At 39.8% G+C, this 22,339-nt stretch overlaps 1 protein-coding gene across 1 annotated transcript in view; it reads left to right on the forward strand.

Moving 5' to 3' along the window:
- The window catches only part of TENM2 (teneurin transmembrane protein 2), a 1,334,042-nt gene that overhangs the window by 1,056,927 nt on the left and 254,776 nt on the right, over positions 1 to 22,339 (forward strand). Inside the window, exon 7 of the mRNA XM_042780802.1 lies at positions 18,440 to 18,645. Coding sequence (XP_042636736.1) covers positions 18,440 to 18,645 — 206 coding nt within the window. The remainder of the gene's footprint in view (positions 1 to 18,439; positions 18,646 to 22,339) is intronic.

The raw sequence follows: 22,339 nt of genomic DNA on the forward strand, positions 1-22,339 counted from the left end.
CTGAGGCCCAAAATATTTTAGAAACTCACTCTAAATCAAAAAATTTAAAAAAAAGTAGGCAGTTACAGATTTGAACTCAGTTCTGAGCCCTGTTTGATGCCCACGTGTCTTTGACCAAGATGGTGAGATTTTCCTAAGATCAACCATTTGCACACTAACAGTGGAAGGTGGCACCAACTCAATCCCACTGTCTTCTCTTTCTAAAGTTGCTCAGAGAAGATTCGCAACTTCATCTGCCCTTAGAGTTGTACATTAGTCATCATGAGATGCTAATGTTGCTTAAATTATCCTCCCTAGAGCTGTCCTAATGCTTCCAGGATGACTTTTTTGTCTTTTACCCATTCCTTAAGAATCGTTCGACTCATCTGTCATAATCATAACACTAAATTACCTTTAAGTAAGCATGAAAGGGCTTTATCTGAAGATGAAATTATATGCTTTCTATTATCAGATGGTTTAAAAAAAAAAAAAAAAACTAGACATAAAAATGAGAACTATATTTTGCCTTAACTGACCGAAAAAGCCAGGAGCCAAATTTATCGGCCTTAGACTTGTAATCTGTTCACTTCCAGTTCTTAACACCATCTACTCCAGTTTCTTTTATGGAAGTGACTTTCAGCTAAAAGCAATTGTGCCCTGGCTCCCCTCCCCAGGGGACATTTGGCAATGTCTGGAGACATTTTGATTGTTACAATCAGAGGGGGTGCTATTGGCATTTGATGGATATAGGTGAGGGATGTTGCTAAATGTCAAACAAGGCACAGCCTCCCACAACAAAGAATTATTCCATCTAAGATGTTAGTAGTGTAGTGTCTAAGGCACTTGACTGCTAACCAGAAGGCTGGTGGTTCAAACCCACCAGCCACTCCTTGGAAGGGAGGTGGGGCAATCTACTTCCATAGTGATACCGCCTCAGAAACCCAAGGAGGGGTGGCTACGAGTCAGGTCCAACTCGACAGCACGTAACAACAACATCAACAACAAGATGTCAGTAGTGCTGCTCACAAGAAATCCTGCATGAGAGGTCTGTTATGTTTTATCCTTAAGTGTCTTTTAATCTATAAGTCAGTACATCATCCTTTCAGAAAAATTCAGCATACACATTTGGAAATGAATATGTATAATCTATCATCGGTAGACTTTATAGGTGTATACACTCTGAAGTAAGATCCAAACAAGTTTTCAGTAGCATCCTTCACAGATGTGTTATGTGTTGGCCTCCATAAATGAGGTTGGCTACTCCTCCCGTATGCGAGTAAGCTCTAGTGCCAACTCCCACGTCCCCTTTGGCTTATATTGAGATAGACAATATATGCTTTTTGCCTGAAAGCAGGAAGGAGGCTCTCATCAGGAACAAGTCTTAACCAAGAGTACCGTGTCTCTAAATTAACAATGAAGAAATACTTTCTGTTGCATCTTGGAAAGACCTGAATTGTTCCCCACAGATGCAACATGCTTTGCAAATGTTGTGTAAGTCATAAAGCAGTATCAGTTCAGATATTTTCCAAATGAGTTATGAGACAGACAAAGTGTTAGCCAATCATTGTCCAGTGAATTTTGCCAATAGGATGCTCATGCAAAAGTGAGATAATTTAAAATTGTTGAAAGTTTACATTTCCTTTGTGAACACCCAAATTGTACTCTTCTGATGACTAAAGATCATCACATTTCTTCCTCATTCATGTCAAAGTTCAGGTTAAAAAATGCAAAGAAGTTTTTCTCTACACACACATAACTCTTTCAGGGTAAATGACTTTAGGTTTGTGTTTCCTTACTCAGTGATCTCCTTCTTTCCCCTCCCCAATTCTATACATTGAGATAACCTGAATCAACTCCAATTGGCTTCTTTTCCAGTGTTTCAAAGAGGCAATCAAGATATATTGGCAATAAGTTAATTAAATAACACCCTCCCTCCTTTTCTTTTGTGTGTGTGTGTGTATGTGTGTGTGGTATACAATAATCCTTCACTCTGGTACTGTTTTAATCAAGAGACACAACACATTGCCAAGGAGGTTAATCTTATTAAGCAATTACTGGGTAAGTATCCTGCAGGAGCAAATTAAAATGTAAGCAAAACACCAGCATGTGAGTCCCATCTAAGATAGCACATCGATAGAGATTTCATTACTGGGTCTTTAGGAGTGTTTACATTCTTCAGGTTTGGAAAGGAGTCTAATAGACAGGGCAGCCTACACACTCTGATATGTTAGTGGAAACAAAGCACTTGATTAATTAGTTGAGAGAGTATGGTCTTTGGGCTTTGTCGTCCTTTCCTTTTTCCATTTGTTATTGTTCATGGCTTTTTTCCCCCCACCTCCTCTCTCTCTTTCAATTAAGCCCTAACGTGATTGGTGGTTAGGTTTCACATCAAGAAAAGTGAGCACACACATGCCAGAATCACTCACCATCTCACATGTATTTCTTCTTTAAAAGGAATGAACTCATAAATCTTCATTACAGCGGCATGGAGCACTTTTTCTACAGATCTCGGATTAGATAAGCTTGGAGAAGAAAAGTTCAATACAAGATTCTGACCTGCTCAGATAGCATAAGGGAATCCAGTTTGATTGGTTGGGCCCAGAGGGCAAAGTGTACAAGAACTTTTAAAGGACACATAACATGGACCCAATTTGTGCACTGATTTTAAGAAAAAATATATTCCCAAGTAGAATTTCATGGATCACTCTCAAAACCTGTCACTCATTTGAAATTCATAGTGTCCTCTCTATGAGGGGTCATCAAACTACAATCTATGGACTGACACTGGAGGGTCACTTGTTGTTGTTGTTGTTATGTGCCGTCGAGTCGGCCCCGACTCATAGTTTTTCTAAATAAAGATTGAATTAATAAATATAGAAAAAATTAACACAACCATGCTGATTTGCTTACGTATTTTCTATGGTTGCTTTTACACTACAGTGGCAGGGTTGTAGTTGCAACAGATTGTATGGCATGCAAAGCTGAAAATATTTACCATCTAGCCCTTTACAGAATAAGTTTGCTGACTGCTTTACATCATTCCCAAACCCATTTCAACTTTCCTAGGACTTTCCTATAAGAATACCATTTTTTTTTTTAATTTTCATTGTGATTTGGGTAAAAGTTTACAAAGCAAATTCATTTTCCATACAACAGTTCATACGCATTTTATTTCGTGACGTTGACTGAAATCCCCACAATGTAATAGTTCTCTCCCCACTTCCTCCCTGTAATTATCTCTTCCCTGTGTGCTTCCCTTCAATGCACTCCTGCCCCCCTGAGCTATCTCCCCGTGCAAACACTGCCCTTCTGTTCTCCCATAATTGATTGATCCCTCCAAGGAGTATAACAACACAAATTATAGGCAAGTAGAGAGAAAAGAAGCAGCTCTGGTAGCATAGTGCCTAAGGCACTTGACTGCTAACCAGAAGGTTGGCGATTCAAACCCACCAGCCACTCCTCAGAAGGAAGGTTGGGCAATCTACTTCCGTAGTGATACCACCTCAGAAACCTAAGGAGGGATCGCTATGAGTTGGGTCCAACTCGATGGCAAATAACAACAACAGAGAGAAAAGAAAGGAGCTCTGGTGGTGCAGTGCCTAAGTCATTTGACTGCTAACCAGAAGTTTGGTGGTTCAAACTCACCAGTTGCTCTGTGTAAGGAAGATGGGATAATCTACTTCCATGGAAACCCAGTGGGGGTTATTGTGAGTCAAAATCAATTCAATGGCAGTGTGTTTGGTGTTTTTTTGTTTTTTTTTTTTTTTTTTTAAGAGAAGAGGAGACCTGGTAGCACAATGGTTAAGCACTTGGCTGCTAACTGAAAAATCGTTGATCAGAACCCACCAGCCACTCTGTGGGAGAAAGATGAGGCAGTCTGCTTATGTAAAGATTTACAGTCTTGGAAACCATATGGATGGGCAGTTCTACTCTGTCCTATAGAGTCACTGAGTTGGGCTTGACTTGCATGGAATAAGTTTGGCTTTTTGGGTTAGAGGGAGAAGAGCAATCTTCCAGTATATCAGTTTTTTCCTCTTGACCAAGTATGGACTATAATATATGATTGGTAACTCAACACTGAAAGAGTCTATATAGTATAGGACCTTGGGTCAGTCTGCCCAAATTCAAACACCAGCTTCTTCATTTAGCATCTATGTGACCTTAAGCAGGTCATTTAGTCTCTGCTCCTCCGATTCCTCATCTGCAAAATGGTGCTGCCTCATAAGATTGATGCTCAGAATAAATGAGTCCTTATGAAACATGGTGTGTGGTATCAAGCACTTAGTCAGCAATCCATGAATATCAGTAGTTGCTGTTCTCATCACTGACGTCATTATGTCTCTCACTTTGTCCATTTAACAAACTTCCAAGGGCTGCCATTTTTGGAGTTTTATTTTCCAAAAGTGAAGACGTCCTTCAGCATGTTGAGATAGACAATATTAGCTCTTCATCTTTTTCTTTTACCTTCTAAGAATTAAAACAAACCCCAAATAAAGATTTCTTCCCAAACATTTGCTTAAATGAAGTTAGGAGAAGCAAGATTTCCCAATTACAGGGCCATTGACAGTGTTATTACCCAATAAGCAAGGTAAGCATGGGCTTACTTTGCTTTCTTGCAAATATGTAGTGAGCATTTCACGTTTTTTCATCACATCAAAGATTCTGCTTCTAGGTATGGCTAGCATCTCTTTCTCTACCAACCCTATACCACCTTCCTACAGAGTCAAATTTACAATCCCTGACAGGGACAACAATGATAAAAAAAAACCTAGATATTTAGATGTACAAATATTTGCTAGCACTCATCATAGCAAACCTAGAGGACAGAGTACAATTGCCCCATAGGGTTTCCAAGGCTGTAATCACTGGAAGCAGACTGCCACAGTTTTCCCCTTCACAGTGACTGATGTATTCAAACTGCTGACCTTTTGGTTAGCAGCTGAGTGCTTAACCACTGTGTCACCAGGGCTTCTAATGACAGGGATAGATTACCCAATAAGCAAAGTAAGTGCAGGCTTACTTGTGCTTACTTACTAATATATAATGAACAGTTCCTGTGAGCAGTGAACAGTTTCACACGAAACTATTCACTACAGATTAGTAAGTAAGCACAAGTAAGCCTGTGCTTACCTTACTTACTGGGTAATCTGACCTTGGAATGTGCGGAACAAGCTGGGCTGATCCCCACAGCATTACTTGTCTTGCTGTAGCCTGAGCTCTATCACTGCCAGCCTGTCTAAGCCCCACCATTCTCAGTTTATAACTGAGCTATAAACATTTATTTGTGCCTGGAGCACATTTCTTTCCTACCCTTTGGGGGGGAAAAAAAATCAGAATTTCCAGATGGTATGCAAGTTGGAAAAAAAAATGGCAAAGACTATTATTCTGTTTAGAAACATGTTTTTCTACACTTGCCCTTTCAGCAAAAACTTCATAATGATTTTTGCTAGTTGGCTTAATGCATGATACTGGGAGCCAGATTAGCAGGGAGGTTGGTAATTCCTCCTCTGGCTCCAGTCAGCCTTTCAACGAACACAGCCCAGGGTTTCAAAATGATCACTTCCCTATATGGGGCTTTTTCAAAGTCGATAAAGTTCCTGGAAGGGCAAAGGGTCATTATGTTTGAGCCAAACATCACAATACATGAAAAGACTGCAGGTCTACTGGCAAATATGCAACTACCTATGTACCAATGAAACAGATCCTTCATTCTGAAGGCTATGTTTTTCCACCATTGTTACAGATAGTGTTATAATCAGATTGAATTGTGTCTTCAATAAAGGTATCTTGAAGTCCAAACCCCTGATACCTGTGAATATGACCTGGTTTGAAAATATGGTCTTTGAAGATGTTATCAGTTAACATGAGGTCATAACATTGGACAGGTCCTCATCCAATATGACTGATGCCCTTATAAAATAGGAAAAGAGACACAGAGACAGACAGAGGAAGAGCAGCTATGTACAGATCTATCTACAAGGCAAGGAACACGTGAGGCTACCATAAACTGGGAAAGACACAAAAGAATTTTCCTCTAGAGACTTTCAAAGGAACACGGCCCACATGGATTAGGACTTTAGCTTCCAGAACTATGAGACAATAAATTTCTATTCTTTAAAGCAGTGGTTCTCTAAACCCACTTTGTGGTGCTTTGTTACAGCAGCTTTAGGAAACTAATACAGATTTATACCACTGAAGAACATCACACTGGAGATTATTTCTGGTTGCCACACACAATTCCATTCTAAGGTGCATAGTTTCTGTTGTACCGAGCATCATTATTGCTTAATATGGATATTAATAATGGCATCTAATTTCCTTCCCACTGAATAGGCCATTTCTCTCATTGGCCACACTTTTCTCTTTCAGAACTGACTTGCACAGATAAAAAAAAAATCCTTCCCCTGATGATCTGGTCTCTGATAACTGCTTGGATACCTATATCATTTAATTTCTCATAATTAGCACAAGATTTGAATAGTAGTTAGATGTACAGGCCCCTGGGTCCATCCAACATACCCTTCAATCCTCACCACACCACTTAAGCTATGTGAACTTAAGTGAGTTGCTTTACCTCTGTGAACCTCAGACTTCTCATCTGAAAATGAGAAAAATCATAAGGGTATCAGGAGAATAAGTGGCAAGTAGTAGCCAGCCAATAAATTTTAACTGCTATAACTAATAGTGGAGTGGCAGGATATCCAGGTAAAAAGGGGTGGGAGGCAAGACTAGGGCCCAAGCCCCATAGAGCCAAGAAAGTGACCACAAAGTGACAGGTTCCAGGGAGGAATTAGGTAAGGGGAGGGCACAGAGGTTTGCAACAGCTAAGGGAGAAAAACTTGTCTGTCAGTTTGTCATCCTGTAGGTCTTGTACATTGCTGTGAGGCTTGAGGCTGTGCCACTAGTGTTTCAGATGCCAACAGAGTTGCACATGGTGCACAGGTTTCAATGCAGCTTACAGACTAAGACAGACTAGGAAGAAGGAGGAGTCCTTCCACTTCTCAAAAATTGGCTGGGAAAAACCTTCTGAATAACAGAGAAACACTGTCTGAAACATTACTGGGCAACTTTATAAATAGCTCGGAAATGTTGTCCAACACAGTGCAGGAAGATGAGCCCCTTGGGTCAGAAGGCACTCAAAATAGGTCTGGGAAAGCACTGCCTTAACAGAGTAGAAACAACCTTAAAGATATGGAAAAATTAAGTCTTTCAGGACCTCCATATGCTGACATGGCACAACTCAAATTGGGAGAAATAGCTGCAAACATCCATTAATAATCAGAACATGGAATGTACGAAGTATGAATCTAGGAAAATTGGAAGTTGTCAACAATGAAATGGAATGCATAAAGATTGATATCCTAGGCATTAGTGAGCTGAAATGGACAGGTTTTGGGGATTTTGAATCAGACAACCATATGATCTACCATGCCAGGAATGACAAATTGAAGAGTAATGGTGTGGCATTCATCATCACAAAGGATGTTTCAAGATATGTCCTGAAGTACAATGCTGTCCATGATAAGATAATATCCATATGCCTACAAGGAGGACCCGTTAATGCAACCATTATTCAAATTTATGTACCAACCACCAAAGGCAAATTGAAGACTTTTATCAACTTCTGCAGTCTGAAATTAACTGAACATGTAATCAAGATGTGTTGCTCATCACTGGTGATTGGAATGTAAAAGTTGAAAACAAGGAAGAATCACCAGTAGTTGGAAAATTTGGCCTTGGTGCCAGAAATAATGCTGGAGATCACATGATAGAATTTTACAAGACCAACGACTTGTTCATTGCAAATACCTTTATTCAACAACACAAACAGTGGCTATACATCTGGACTTCACCAGATAGAGTACATAGGAATCAGATTGACTACATCTGTGGTAAGAGGCAATGGAAAAGTTCAATATCTTTAGCCAAAACAAGGCCAGGAGCTGATTGTGGAACAGACCATTAACTGCCCATATGCAAGTTCAACTTGAAGACAATTAAAACAAGTCCATAAGAGCCAAAATATGACCTTGAATATATCCCTCCTGAATTTAGAGACCATCTAAAGAATAGATTTGATGCATTGAAAACCAATGACCAAAAACCAGAAGAATTGTGAGATGACATCAAGAGCACATCCATAAAGAAAGCAAGAGGTCATTAAAAAATATGAGAAAGAAAAGACCAAAGTGGATGTCAGAAGAGACTCTGAAACTTACCCTTGAGCAAAGAGTAGCCAAAGCAAATGGAAGAAAGACAAGATAAAAGAGCTGAACAGAATATTTCAAAGAGCAGCTCGAGCAGACAAAGCCAATTACTATAATGAAATGTGGAAAGACCTGGAGTTAGAAAATCAAAAGGGAAGAACACACTCAGCATTTCTCAAGCTGAAAGAACTGAAGGAAAAATTTAAGGCCTGAGTTGCAATATTGAAAGATTCTGTGGGCAAAATATTGGATGATATAGGAAGCATCAAAAGAAGATGGAAGGAATACACAGAGTCACTGTACCAAAAAGAACTGGTTGATCTTCATCCATCTCAGAAGGTGGTATAAGTTCAAGAACTAATGGCATTGAAGGAAGAAATCGAAGCTGCACTAAAAGAATTGGCAAAGAACAAGGCTCCAGGAATTGACAGAATACCCACTGAGATGTTTCAATTAATGGATGCCCCTCTGTAGGCACTCACTCGGTTATGCCAAGAGATTTGGAAGACAGCTACCTGGGCAACTGACTGGAAGAGATCCATATTTGTACTCATTTCAAAGAAAAGGTGATCCCACAGAAGGTGGAAACTGTTGAACAATATCATTAATATTACATGCAAGTAAAATCTTACTGAAGATAATTCAAAAATGTTTGCAACAGTATATTGACAGAGAACTTCCAGAAATGCAAGCTGGATACAGAAGAGGATGTGGAATGAAGGATATCATTGCTGATGTCAGATGGATCTTGGCCAAGGCAAAGAATACCAGAAAGATGTTTGCTTGTGTTTTATTGACTATGCAAAAGCATTTTGTTGTGTGGATCATAACAAATTGTGGATAACATTAAGAAGAATGGGAATTCCAGAACACTTAATTGTACCCATGAGGAACCTGTACATAGACCAGGAGGCTGTCATTCAAACAGAAAAAGGGAACACTGCATGGTTTAAAATTAAGAAGGGACTGACTGCATCAGGGTTGTATCCTTTCACCATACTTATTCAATCTGTATGATGAGCAAATAATCTGAGAAGCTGGACTATATGAAGAAGAATGTGGCATTAGGATCAGAGGAAGAATCATTGACAACCTGAGATATGCTGATCACACAACTTTGCGTGCTGAAAGTGAGGATGACTTGAGGTACTTACTGCTATAGATTGAAGAATACAGTCTGCAGTATGGATTACTTCTCAATATAAAGGAAACAAAAATCCTCACAACTGGTCCTATAAGCAACATTACAATAAATGGAGAAAAGATTGAAATTGTCAAAGACTTCACATTGCTTAGTTCTACAATTGACATCAATGGAAGCAGTAGTCAGGACATTAGATGACGTATAGCACTGGGCAAATCAGCTGCAAAGGACCTCTTTCAAGTGATGAAGAGCAAAGATGTCTACTTGAGGATAAGGTGCACCTGACATAAGCCATGGTATTTTCAATCGCCTCATATGCATGTGAGACCTGGACAATGAATAAGGAAGACCAAAGAAGAATTGATGCTTTTGAGCTGTGATGTTGGCAAAGAATGCTGAAAGTACCATGGACTGATAAAAGAACTAACAGGTCTGTTCTGGAGGAAGTACAGCCAGAATGCTCATTGGAGGCAAAAATGGCCAGACTTCATTTCACATACTCTAGTCATGTTGTCAGAAGAGACCACTCCCTGAAGAAGGATGTCATGCTTGGTTAGGTGGATGGTCGCTGAAAGAGGGGAAGGCCCTCAACGAGACGGATTGACATGGTGGCAGTGGCGATGGACTCAAGTATAGCAAGAATTATGGAGCTGACTCAGGACCAGGTGGTGTTTTGTTCTGTTGTGCATAGGATCATTATGAGTTGGAAACAACTTGACGGCACCTAACAACAACAAAAACAACAACATAACTAATACTAATAAACTGAACTACATATTAAGAAGCAAGTTTCACCTGAACTGCCAGATGTAAAAATATTTGCTAACACTCTTAGTGGGCTGACCATTTTTATCTAGGGCCATAAATTAAGGTTTCAAAATATATAAAGGGCACATATAGTCCCAAGAGCTGAAAACGAAACCAAACTCACTGACGTTGAGTTGGATCTGACTCATCATGGGCCCTCCTTGGGTTTCTAAGGCAGTATCACTACAGAAGTAGATTCTCCATTCTTCCTTCTGAGGAATGGCTAGTGGGTTTGAACCATCAACCTTCTGGTTAGCAGTCAAATGCCTTAGGCACTACACCACTGTTGCTGTATTATGCTGTGAATATCGTCACAGGAGTAGTGGCTTTGGGATGAAAATCTGTTCCTAAAGAATAGCCAGTGGGCAACAGGGCAAAGCTAGATGGGTTCTGATACACAGATGACCTGTGTTCTTAGGAGAATCTTTTCACTTATCTCTTGGTTAAGCAGAGCCCTCAGATGGTTGCCTCGATTCCCAAATAAATGGAAATGAAGTGTAATGACTGAAGCAATATTCCGAATTCAACTTTATTTGTGATAGATAAAAATATCTGAGGCAGAATAATCTGCAAGGTAGATTTATGTCAAGGTGCCTCCGGAGTTCGGTTAAGTTGAGGAAGTATTAATATAAGGCTTCATTTCCATGGCTTGACTATGAGTCCATTTCCTTTATCACTTGTTTGGGGAATAGTTTCTCTGTTTCCATAAATGAATTACGGCAACATTTTCTGAAATGATTAGTTCCTAATGTGGCTATGGAAGGCTGTCGTTTTGCTCAACATCAATCTTATTTAACTGGTTGAAATTTTAGGTACATGCTTCTGAAATAGGCAATAGCTTCACATTTACATGAGCAATCTTCCGTGGAGTTAGAGTTTGACTATGCTGTAAAATTGATCATTAGAGTGTTGCCTCTAAAAACTCAGAAATCTTGTCTCTAAGCTGGAGATGAGCTAGCCAGAACTATCGTTTCTTAAGCATCTGCTTCTTAGGGAAAAATGATTATCTCTGTATGTTCACTGTGTAGCTTCTATAGCAAGCAGCTAGAAAAGTTTGATGTGGAAGCCCCAGCTCTGGGAGATCCTACTGGCTAGAAGACATGCTCAGTCCTCCCCTAGAACTCAAGGATGGTGGATAGATTGTATATCACAGAATGCTGCTGAATACCTCCCTGATGCCCCCAACTCAAGCCCCAACCATGTCCATGGGACTCTGGACTACAGGCTGCCCCAAAATGTATTGATGGAATTATGACATTCACCTCAATTTTGATATTGACCAAAACTCCCTAATACTATGGGTTTGAACTACCAGCCTTCTGGTTAGCAGTGAAATGCCTTAGGCATTATGCCACCAGAGCTCCCAATACTATAGTAGATGTTCAATAAACATTTACTTCATAAAAGCATGAGTGGAGAACCCATCTAACATTGCTTGGGACATTCATTCATCATTGTCAAATAAATACAATCCAGCTGTTCTCCACTAAAGCAGGCTACATGTGGTTGCCCACATGAGAAACAGCTGGAGCACAACACCTGCAATTTGGAGCAAATGCCCAAGTGACTTTGTTTTCTCTGACCATAATGTCTTTATACATGTGGCATGTTCCTCTCTGTCTACAGATATGCCAACCTCTCTTTGTATATTTGTTTTTGCTGCACTGGAAAATGCCTGCCTCTTTCACTTAGGCCCGCCCCACCCCAAGGCCCTGTTTAGTTCATTGTGCCTACACACAGATAAATAAATAAATAAAATAAAATTGGCATCTAGTCAATTCTGACTCAGTGAGACTGTGCTCCATAGGGTTTTCATGGCTGTGAACTTTTGGCAACAGATTGTCCAGCCTGTGGGTGGGTTCCAACTGCCAACTTTTCAGTAGTAACCAATCACTTAACCTTTGGGTTACTAGCTAAACACATAACTATTAGTGGCATCCAGGGACTTCTGTATTTTAAATTAGACCATCATCGCAACTTTACCCTCTAAATCTGGGATAAATACTTACAGCAGTTGTTAGGTGACACAGCAACAAACAAGATGGAAAGAGGTAGAAGCACCTAAAAGTCAGATACTACATGTATCACGGTTTAATCCTCAGAAGCATCCCATTTTTCCCATGAGTAGACAAACTCAGAGTGGGATGATGACTACTCAAAGTCACACAGCTAGGAATTATCAGAGCTGGAATTCAAGCCTAGGGCAGACCAGCTCCAATGACCCATATTCCCTCCTCAAAGTCTCAGAACCTCTCTCATACGAAGATACCCACCCTGTACATAAAGAAAGAACATTTGAACCCACCAGCAGCATTGTGGAAGATTAGACAGTATGATTCTGTAAAGATTTACAGCTTTGGAAACCCAGTGGGGCAGTTCTAGTCTGTCCTGTAGGGTATCTAGAAATCAGAATCAGCTCGATGTCAGTGGGTCTGGTTTGGTTTAGGTCTCTCACTGACATCTGGTTAGAGACTAGCCATGTTGACAGTCCTAGAAACTGGCACACATGACTGCACAGAGCCTAGATTCAAGTTCTTCCAACTCAGAGGCTGACTTGGGTCACTGCCCTCTTTGACCTTCTTAATAACAGCGGAGGCCCAAGGTCCTGGACATTCTGCCCAGGGACTTGGCCTCCAGGGACATAAGCTCTGAGACAAGTGTTCTTACTCTGGCTGCAGAGATTTACAGAAGACACTTTTGCTGTTTCTTATCTCTTTTAAGGCCATGAATATTTGCACAACATATTTTGAACAAAATTTTTCTTTTTTCATTGTTTTTAAAATTACAGAAGTTACACATGCTCATTTAAAAGACTTGTTTAAGGTTACAGAAAAAGAATAATTTTTCTTTTGCTCTGAGAACATTTGTGGAACAATTAGAAAACTTGAATGAGGTCCATAGATTAGATATACCATTGTACCAATTTTAATTTACTGTTTTTGTTAAGTACACTGTGGATCTAAAAAAAATAGTGCCCTTGTTTTCAGGAGAAACACTTTAAAACAGTTAAGGGAGCATCATGTCTATAACTTACTCAGATGTTTCAGAAAAAATATAGAGACATAGATGAGAGGATGATAAAGCAAATGTGTATAGTGTTTGGGGAATCTTGGTGAAGAGGATACAGAAGTTCCTTGTGCCTTTTGTGAAAATTTTGTCTAAATTTGAAATTATAAAATGAAGCTGTTATATATAAGAAAGTACACACTTATGTGGAAAAATGAAATCCCTCTTCACAAGTGGTCACTAAGTGTTTAGTAGTGTGGATATCTTAGATTAAATGAATTGAGTTTGTTCAGCACAGATTCATCCTGTATACCAACCAGTCATTAGGCCTTCTGAGAGCTTCCACACCACACACACACACACACACACACACACACACACACTCACTCACGTACACACTCATGCCTTCTCCATAGCAGATATCCAGGGATAACCCTCCTGGCTCTCTCTGCAGATGTACAAGTAAACTAGAATGTGATCTCACTTCAGATGTCTTTGGATCCAAGCTGCTCTTATGTAGATTAGAACCGTGAGACCTAAAGAACAAGACTTACTCCAAATTAGTCAGCTATTCAGTAACAAGGATGAGAGATCATCAACAGAATTATCTGGTTTACAGCCCCCTTCCTTCCACAAAAGCTTAGAGTTGTTAAGCATCGGAACTAGAACCTTTGACTTTTGCTTCTTAACCTGAGGGACCTTCCAACTAAACCTCTTCTTGCTTATTTGTAAGATTTTATACAAAAGTTAAATTCAGAGTTACTCATGTCTTTCCAAAAGGCTTCACAAGGAAGAGTCCTTTAAATAAGAAATTCCTTGTAAGGCTTTCAGAAACTAGTTTTATTTTTTTAAAATTGTTCCATTTACATGCAGCTTTTCAGTGTCAATCTTCCCTAAGGCCCTCATTTCACCCAGCAGTTGCAGGGGTTTTGTCCAAATACCCATCACATGGGCAGGAAAAGTTTGATCCAGATCAACATTTATAGAACACACATGGGTTGCCAGGTGCAAAATATAGAGAAGCCAGAGAAGAATCCACAGCTCTGCCTGACTTCAGTGTCTAACAGGGGAAACTTAAGAAGACATGAAAAATCGATTATAGTGCCTAACAATAAATGTTGCAGTAAAGTTAAGTGTAAAATGCTAAGGAAACACAGAAAAATAAACTATTTATTTGTTCTAACACAGGGAGTGGGGTTCCAGGAATGGAAAACTTCAGCATGAAGGTGCATTTCAGTGCTAATCAGTAAAGTATAAGTGAGAGACAATACTGACTTCTAGAAGGCCTCACCAAAAATCAGTGGTGTGACAGGCCTTGACTCCCAGGTTTAAGCTTGGTCCCATAGATAAATCTATTCCAGAGAATTTATCAGTCTCTGTTTCTCTCTCTCCCTCTCTGTGCACATAAGACACACACACACACACACACACAAATTTGTGTACATGTGTTTGTGTGTATGTGTATATATCATATATACATAGACAATTTTTTAAATTATTATTATAGAAAACACTTTGCTGAAAAGGAAGCCAGATACTTTCCTCTATAGTTTTATATTTTTTCATTCCATTTAACTAGCAGTATTTATTTTGCTATTATTATGTGCCAGGCACTCTACTAAGCTTTCTTTGTATGCTTCCATTTGTTATTGTTCCCATTTTACAGAAAGGGAACAGAGGCCCAGAGAGGTTAAGTAAATTGCTAGAAGTCACACAGCAAGGAAAAAGCAGTCAAGATTTGAATCCAGTTCTGTCTGGCTCCAAAATCTACTTCATCACCCAACTGCACTGCCTCCTCTAGTGGGTGGGTCATGAGAAAGGAACATAGAAACTCTAAGAGGAGGTGTGCCTAGTGAGAAGGTAGCCTGTACACATGGGTACCAGTTGCTGTCAGATCAACTCCAACTCAGGGCTACCCAATGTGTGTCAGAGTAGAACTGTGCTCCATTGAGTTTTCAATGCTGATTTTTCAGAAGTAGATTGCCAGAGCTTCTTCCAAGATGCCTCTGGGTGTATGCGAACCTCCAAACTTTCAGTTAGCAACTAAGTACATTAACCAGAAGTAGATCGCTAGGCCTCTCTTCCATGATGCCTCTGGTTGGACTTGAACCTCAAACCTTTCAGCAGCCAAGTGTGTTACCACCCAGGGATTGTATATACTGGTAGTAGCAGCTAATTTACTGAGGCCAATGTCCTGAAGTTGTGCTCTAGTGAAAGAAGAAGACTCCTAGAATATTCAAAAACTAAAAGCCCCTGAGACTCCTTGTCTGAACTCCAGAGCAACCACTCTCTGGAACCCTGCACTCTTGCCCATCCCCAATGTACACATTTGACTTGACATTATCCACATCCATTTCTGTTTCAGCAGTAGATTAGAGGGCTCTTAGGTGCTGATCCACTTGTCTGTTTGTTTCTCATACTGTGGTGGCTTGTGTGTTGCTGTGAGGCTAGCGGATATGCCACCAGTATTTCCAATACTAGCAGGGTCCTGCATGCTGGACAGGTTTCAGCAGAGCTTCCAGACTAAGACAGACTTGGAAGAAGAAAGGGGCCATCCACTTCTCAAAGAATTGGCCAGTGAAAGCCTTATGAATAACAGTGAAACACTGTCTGATATATTACTGGAAAACTTTATGAATAGCCCTGAAACATTGTCCAATACAGTGATAGAAGATGAGCTCCTCAGGTCAGAAAGCACTCACAATATGACTGATTTTCCAAAACTATTCTAAGAGTTTTGTGTGGATTAACTCATTAAACTCCTCATAACAACCTTATGAAATAATTAATAATAGCATCCTGATTTTACAGATGTGAAAAATGAGGCACAAAGAATTCATACAGTTAGCAAGTATCAGATCAGAGATGAGATTTGAACCAAGGCCAGAGTCTCTGCTCTTAAGTGCTACACTATTTTCCTTCCATTAAGCATTCAGTGTTAATGAGAAACTCTGTTGTTGTTAGTTGCATTCAAGTCAGCCCCCAACTCATGGAACCCACACACAACAGAACAAAACACTGTCCAGTCCAGCTCCACTCCTGTGATTGGTTGCAGATGGGACCATTGTGATCCACAGGGTTTCTATTGGCTGATTTTTGGAAGCAGATCACCAGGCCATTCTTCTATTAGAAACTCTGGCCAACATAAAAATTTTAAAAAAAAATCTAGTTCCCATCAGAAGATCTGAACCACTCAAGGCATCTAGTTGTATGTTGTTGTTGTGTTGTTATTGTGCTATCGAGTCAGACCCGACTCATAGCGACCCCTCCTTGGGTTTCCGAGGCAGTATCACTACAGAAGTAGATTGCCCCATCTTCCTTCCAAGGAGTGGCTAGTGGGTTTGAACCACCAGCCTCCTGGTTAGCAGTCAAGTGCCTTAGGTGCTATGCTACCAGAACTCCCTCTAGTTGTATAGTTTTCTTCTTAAAGATGTTATGTGATAGAGGCTTCCAATCTTCTCTCAGGAGCCCATTCCCAAGTCTTATTATCCTACAGGTCAAGGGGTTCTTCTTAAGGTCTAAATCAATATTTTCTCTGCTTTATTTTAAGCCCCTGTTAACTTTTTTTTTTAACCTTTTGTTTTGTTTTTTGATCTTTTACTGAGTTGAATAAAAAGAACTGTGGTAGTGCAGTGGCTAAGATATTCGGCTGCTAACCAAAAGGTTGGTGATTTGAACCTCCCAGCTGCTCTGCAAGAGAAAGATGAGGCAGTTTGCTTCCATAATAATTTACAGCCTTGGAAACCATAGGGCAGTTCTATTCTGTCCTACAGTCGCTATGAGTCAGAATCACCTTGATGACAGTGGGTTTGTTTTGGTTTTGTGTTGAATAAAAATTAAACATCACCTCACTTGTTAAGGAAAAAAGAAAGAACAAAAAACAGCTTCACACCCTCGAGTCACCCTGTGGTTTTCTTGTATAATTTATATATATGACAGACCTTCAGAGATTCAAAACTAGAACTGCTTCATTTTACAGATGGGGAAACTGGAAAGAAGAGAGCTTATGAGGCTTGTCTTTGCTGAGTAGATAGTAGCAAAACCAGGTCACCTGATTCTCAGGTTCATGTCTGTCTCCAGCAATATCATAATTTCTCCTTATCCAAACCCTTTGCAATGTCTGATGGCAAAATATATATTTTTCCAGAAGACTCTCTCCACTGCCAGATGCAGAGGGGAGCTTTTTTCCTATATTCTACCCTTCTGGTTGAAAATGTTTTCAGATCCACAGGACACCAAAGTGATTAATTCCCCAGAAGAAAAAAGCCTCTAAAATAGAAATGATTCTTTTTCTGTTTGGTTTCAATTGTTTAGAAGTTCTCAAGAACATAGAATGTATTTGAAAGAATCACAAATGACCTTTAGAAAACTAGATTCCATCTAGGTTTCATTTCTATTTTAGAGATGCAGAAACTGAGGCTCAAAGAGATCCTTTAACTTACTTTTTTTGTGTGACTACTGGTAACGCCTGGTTTTCCTCAATTCTGTGCTTGCAAAGGAAGCCAAGCTCCAAAGTATAGGAGGCCCTGGTAGTACCTTGTTGATAAGAAATTCTCTTTTAAAATAGGTATTTCCAGAACTTCTATTATTAAGAATGCTGAGTATGGGCAACTGAGATATTTTCAACATCAGAAGATTTCAGATACTGCAATCACAGGTGCATTAACAAGAGAGGTGTGGTTTCCTCTGTGGTTCTAGACCTCTCCCTCTGACTCAAGGAAGGGGCTACTACCAATATTAGGTTAACTTGAGATTGAGTCCCAATGGTCCATCAAGTTGCTTTATTCTGGACTGATTTTTGTTCAGTGTCACTTCTTCTACTTCTTTTTCATTTTTTTTTTAACTTATGAAAATGTTAGAATGCTAGATTAGACTTGTTTGTGGCTGGAAAGAAGAATTAAAGCCTGCAAGAATTAAATCTGGTGCCAAATTAATACCACCTTCCCCTCCCCTGCCAATAATTTTTACATCCCAGTCATATCTGGGGGTGGTAAGAAGATTTACAAATACTTTTCAAATTCTCAGCCCTTATATTTGCTCAGTAAAGAGCAGTCACAGATTTTTTTTAAAAAGCATTGTGCCTAGATTTCGGACACCCTGGGATATATATATACTCATATATAGCTTAATTATTTAAAATATAAAGGTTTTAAGCTGTGAGTTGAAGAAATATTTGCCGTGAGTTTAATCTTAATCTCTATCTATCTATTATATCCTGGCATAAAATTAAACAGAAATGTACAGCCAACTAATGTATACAAATCTCACTGACTTGAAATCCATTCCTGTTTTCCAGTGCCCTGGTCATTGAAAAATAGCAGCATAGACAGTGGCGAAGCAGAAGTTGGTCGGCGGGTGACGCAAGAAGTCCCACCAGGGGTGTTTTGGAGGTCACAGATTCACATCAGTCAGCCCCAGTTCTTAAAGTTCAACATTTCCCTCGGAAAGGATGCTCTTTTTGGTGTTTACATCAGAAGGGGCTTTCCACCATCTCATGCCCAGGTATGACCATGCTTGATATGAGTTTTTTTTTAAAAAAGGTGACATCCTCACAATGAAATATTATTTCACCCCCACTACAATGGCTATAGGATCTCTGGTAGCCTAGTGCATAAGGCACTTGACTGTTAACCAGAAGGCTGGCAGTTCAAATCCACCAGCCACTCCTCAGAAAGAAAGTTGGACAATCTACTTCTGTAGTGGCACTGCCTCGGAAACCCAAGGAAGGGTCACTGTGAGTCAGGTCTGACTCGACAGCATATAACAACAACAATAACAGAATGGCTATAATGAAAAACAAAGATAATAAGAAGTGTTGGTAAGGCTACAGAAAAATTGAAACCCTCATACGTTGCTGGTGAGATTGTAAAATGGTGCAGCCCATGTGGAAAACAGTTTGGCAATTTCTCAAAAAGTTGAACATACAGTTACCACATGACCTAGCAATTCCACTTCTAGGTATATTTCCAAAAGAACTGAAAACAGATACTCAGACAAATACTTATACACAAATGTTCTTAGCAGTATTATTCATGATAGCCAAAAAGTATAAATAGACCAAATGTCCATCAAGTGGAAATGGATAAACAAAATGTGGTATATCCATACAATATAATAATATTCAACCATAAAAAGAATGAAGTTCTTAATATGTGCTATGGCATGAATGAACCTTGAAAATATTTTGCTAATTGAAAGGAGCCAGATATAAAAGGCCATGTATTATATAATTTCATTTATATGAAATTTCTAGAATAAACAAGTACATAGAAACAGGAAATAAGAAGTAGATTAGTGAATTCCAGAGGATTGAGGTATAAGTGAGGGTGTAAGATGTGACTGCTAATAGGTACAAAGCCCCTTTTTTGGGGTGATGGAAATGTTCTAGAATTAGATAGTGGTGATGGTTGCACAATAAAGTGAATACACTAAAAACCACTGAATTATTATGTGAATTATATCTCAAAAAATACATAAGGTAGAATCCCTACCCAATGAAATTAGCTTTGCTAGGCCTGGAGGTTAATTCTTAGGCAATTTCTACTCAGGTGTTCTGTTTATTGGATTAATTTGCTGAGATATCCGTAGTTAATACTCCATTGTATATGGCAAGAGTGATAGAACTTAAATCAAAATTCAGCAGCTGTTTTTCTGTAGCTAACTGGTTCTTCCCTGAACTAAGTTTCTTATGAAATACTTGGCACTGTGAAAGTGAGATTATTCACAATGTTGGGATTGGTGGTATTGGATTACATTATGGGTTTCATTGCTTTTTCCTCTCCTCCTTTTAATTTGTTCCGGTAAAAAATTTTGTTATATATACCACTTGGAGGTAAATTAAGGAGCTCTGGTGGAGCAGTAGATAAGGCATTTGGCTGCTAACCAAAAGGTTAGCGGTTCAAACCCACCAGCTGCTCTGTGGAAGAAAGATGAGGTAGTCTGCTTCTGTAAAAATTTACAGTCTTGGAACCCAACGGGGGTCGCTATGAGTCAGAATCAATTTGACGTTAGTGAGTTTGGTTTGGTTTTGATGGAGGTGAATTAACACCTACTTAGCTTAGTTTTCTTTTCTGAGAAGAATTGTATATTCTGAGAAAATCCAAGTGGAATTTTTCCATTTCCCCTCAAATCCAGCAAGTACATTGGGAAAATATACCAATAGAGGAAAACTACTCACTACTGCCCATTATGGGAGCTCTGGTAGCATAGTGGCTAAGGCACTTGACTGCTAACCAGAAGGCAGGCAGTTCAAACCCACCAGCCACTCCTCGGAAGGAAGGTTGGGCAATCCTACTTCCGTAGTGATACTGCCTCGGAAATCCAAGGAGGGGTCGCTATGAGTCGGGGCCGACTCGACGGCAAACAACAACAACAACAACAACAACTGCCCATTATATCCATTCAAAGTTGACCTTAAAATGTGTTAGAAAGTTATTTATCTAGGAAAATCGATTTGAAGAATTTGAAACTTTAGAAGCATTGATAAATGCAAGGTATTTCTTGTCTTTAGCTCACGGCAGGCATTGCTAATCAATGGCAGCACTTTTTCCTCACTGAACCCAGTGCACAAATATCACCACCATAACTCTCAAGGCAGCCACTACCAATCGACCAGTGTTGGCTCTCAAGATGAAACTTATTTGCAATCCCACCTTTACAGCCTGGACTGATCAATATAAGGACTAAAAGGACTATTTCTTTTTTGAACAGGGAGGGCTGTGTAGATTTTTACTACCATGCAACAGCCCTTTCTATAGGGATTAATATATAAACTGGTTATCCATGTAATCCTCCATCCATCCATCCATCCAGAAAAATATTTATTGGGTTTGGCACTGATTATCCAGAGATGAATTAGCATAGCCCCTGACCAAGCAGAACTGCTGGTACAGAAATCACATCTGTTCTTCAAAGAGATTCTCATCAAGAGAAGGAAAGAAATTCAGCTGAAAGGAGTCCCTGAGGTATTTCTGTAGCTTCTAGCAAGAGGCAGGGGGCTGCTCTGGGAAGTTATGCAAATTTTAGGTGATATCCTTGACCTTCAGACTCCACTGACTCTACTAGAGTATAGTGGAGGATTTCCAGTGGTGAATTCTGCTTATTGGCATTAGTATTCAAAGAACCATGAACATGCCTCTGGGCACAGCTGAGCATAACTCTCCTCTCAGCCAGTTGGATGCAAGAAGTTTTGCTAGGGAAAATACTTCTTCCCCACGTTGTTCCAAAGCCCTGTTAACCCCCATGCCTTGGATGCTCTGAGCAACTTGATTCATGGAAAGTCAATGATCATGCAAGTCAAGTGGGTAACTCTGTAACTGAGTGATAGTGGACAGCAGGCAGAAACGTACTCTACCCAGTTTCCCTGCTGTTCTGACATTCAGGACTCAAAGCCTCAATGACAATGTCTTTTCTTCTTTTGTGACTACACTGTACTGTCCATCTCCTGCCAAGCCTGTGATTGTTCTAGTGATCGTCCTCTCAAAATAGCTCCACTCCAGGGACAGTACCATCACATATTTGAAGGGAAGGGAAATGAATAGGTATAGACTGATGGGAGCTTGAGTTTCAGTCCAGTTGCCAATTTGAGAGTTCAGTATGTGTTGTTTTGGGGAGAGGGGTGCGGGGGTGTCAATAAGCGAAGCACAGCACAGAGGCTTAGAAATGCACAAGACAGGTACAATATAGGGACACTTCTTTAAAAGGAAAAAAAAAATAGAGACTCTGCACATTCTTACATTCATTCTCTGTCATTACATGCATGCATGTCCATTTGATTAGCTACATTTCCTCCAGGAGACGGTGCTTAGTTCTTTGCAGGGATAGGTGACTAACTCACATCTTGATTCATTACAGAATTTCTCATTTCTATTGGCATATCCTATCAAGGAACATAAGTTCTATGGGGATTGGCAGACTAGTCAAGGTGACTCATTTGAGCTGGAAAGAGAAAAAGAGATAGAAAAGAAGTAGGGAGGGGGACAGAATATGAAATTCTATTGGCTGTGTTGCAAAAGATGACTATGCTTAAATTTTATTGAGTATCATGCTGTAACCAAGGGCCTACAAGATTTAGTATCCTTGTCCAAGAATTCTTTCTTACCTGCTTAAATTTCCCAAGAATCAGAGTCTGTCCCAGTTGACTCTTTGAAACTGGCTTTTAACAGCAATGCAGAGGCAATGTGCCATAGTACCTAGA

The sequence above is a fragment of the Orycteropus afer genome, unplaced genomic scaffold (genome assembly GCF_000298275.1).
Source record: "Orycteropus afer afer isolate SDZICR_OR568_19922 unplaced genomic scaffold, OryAfe1.0 scaffold00062, whole genome shotgun sequence".
Classification (NCBI taxonomy): Eukaryota; Metazoa; Chordata; class Mammalia; order Tubulidentata; family Orycteropodidae; genus Orycteropus; species Orycteropus afer.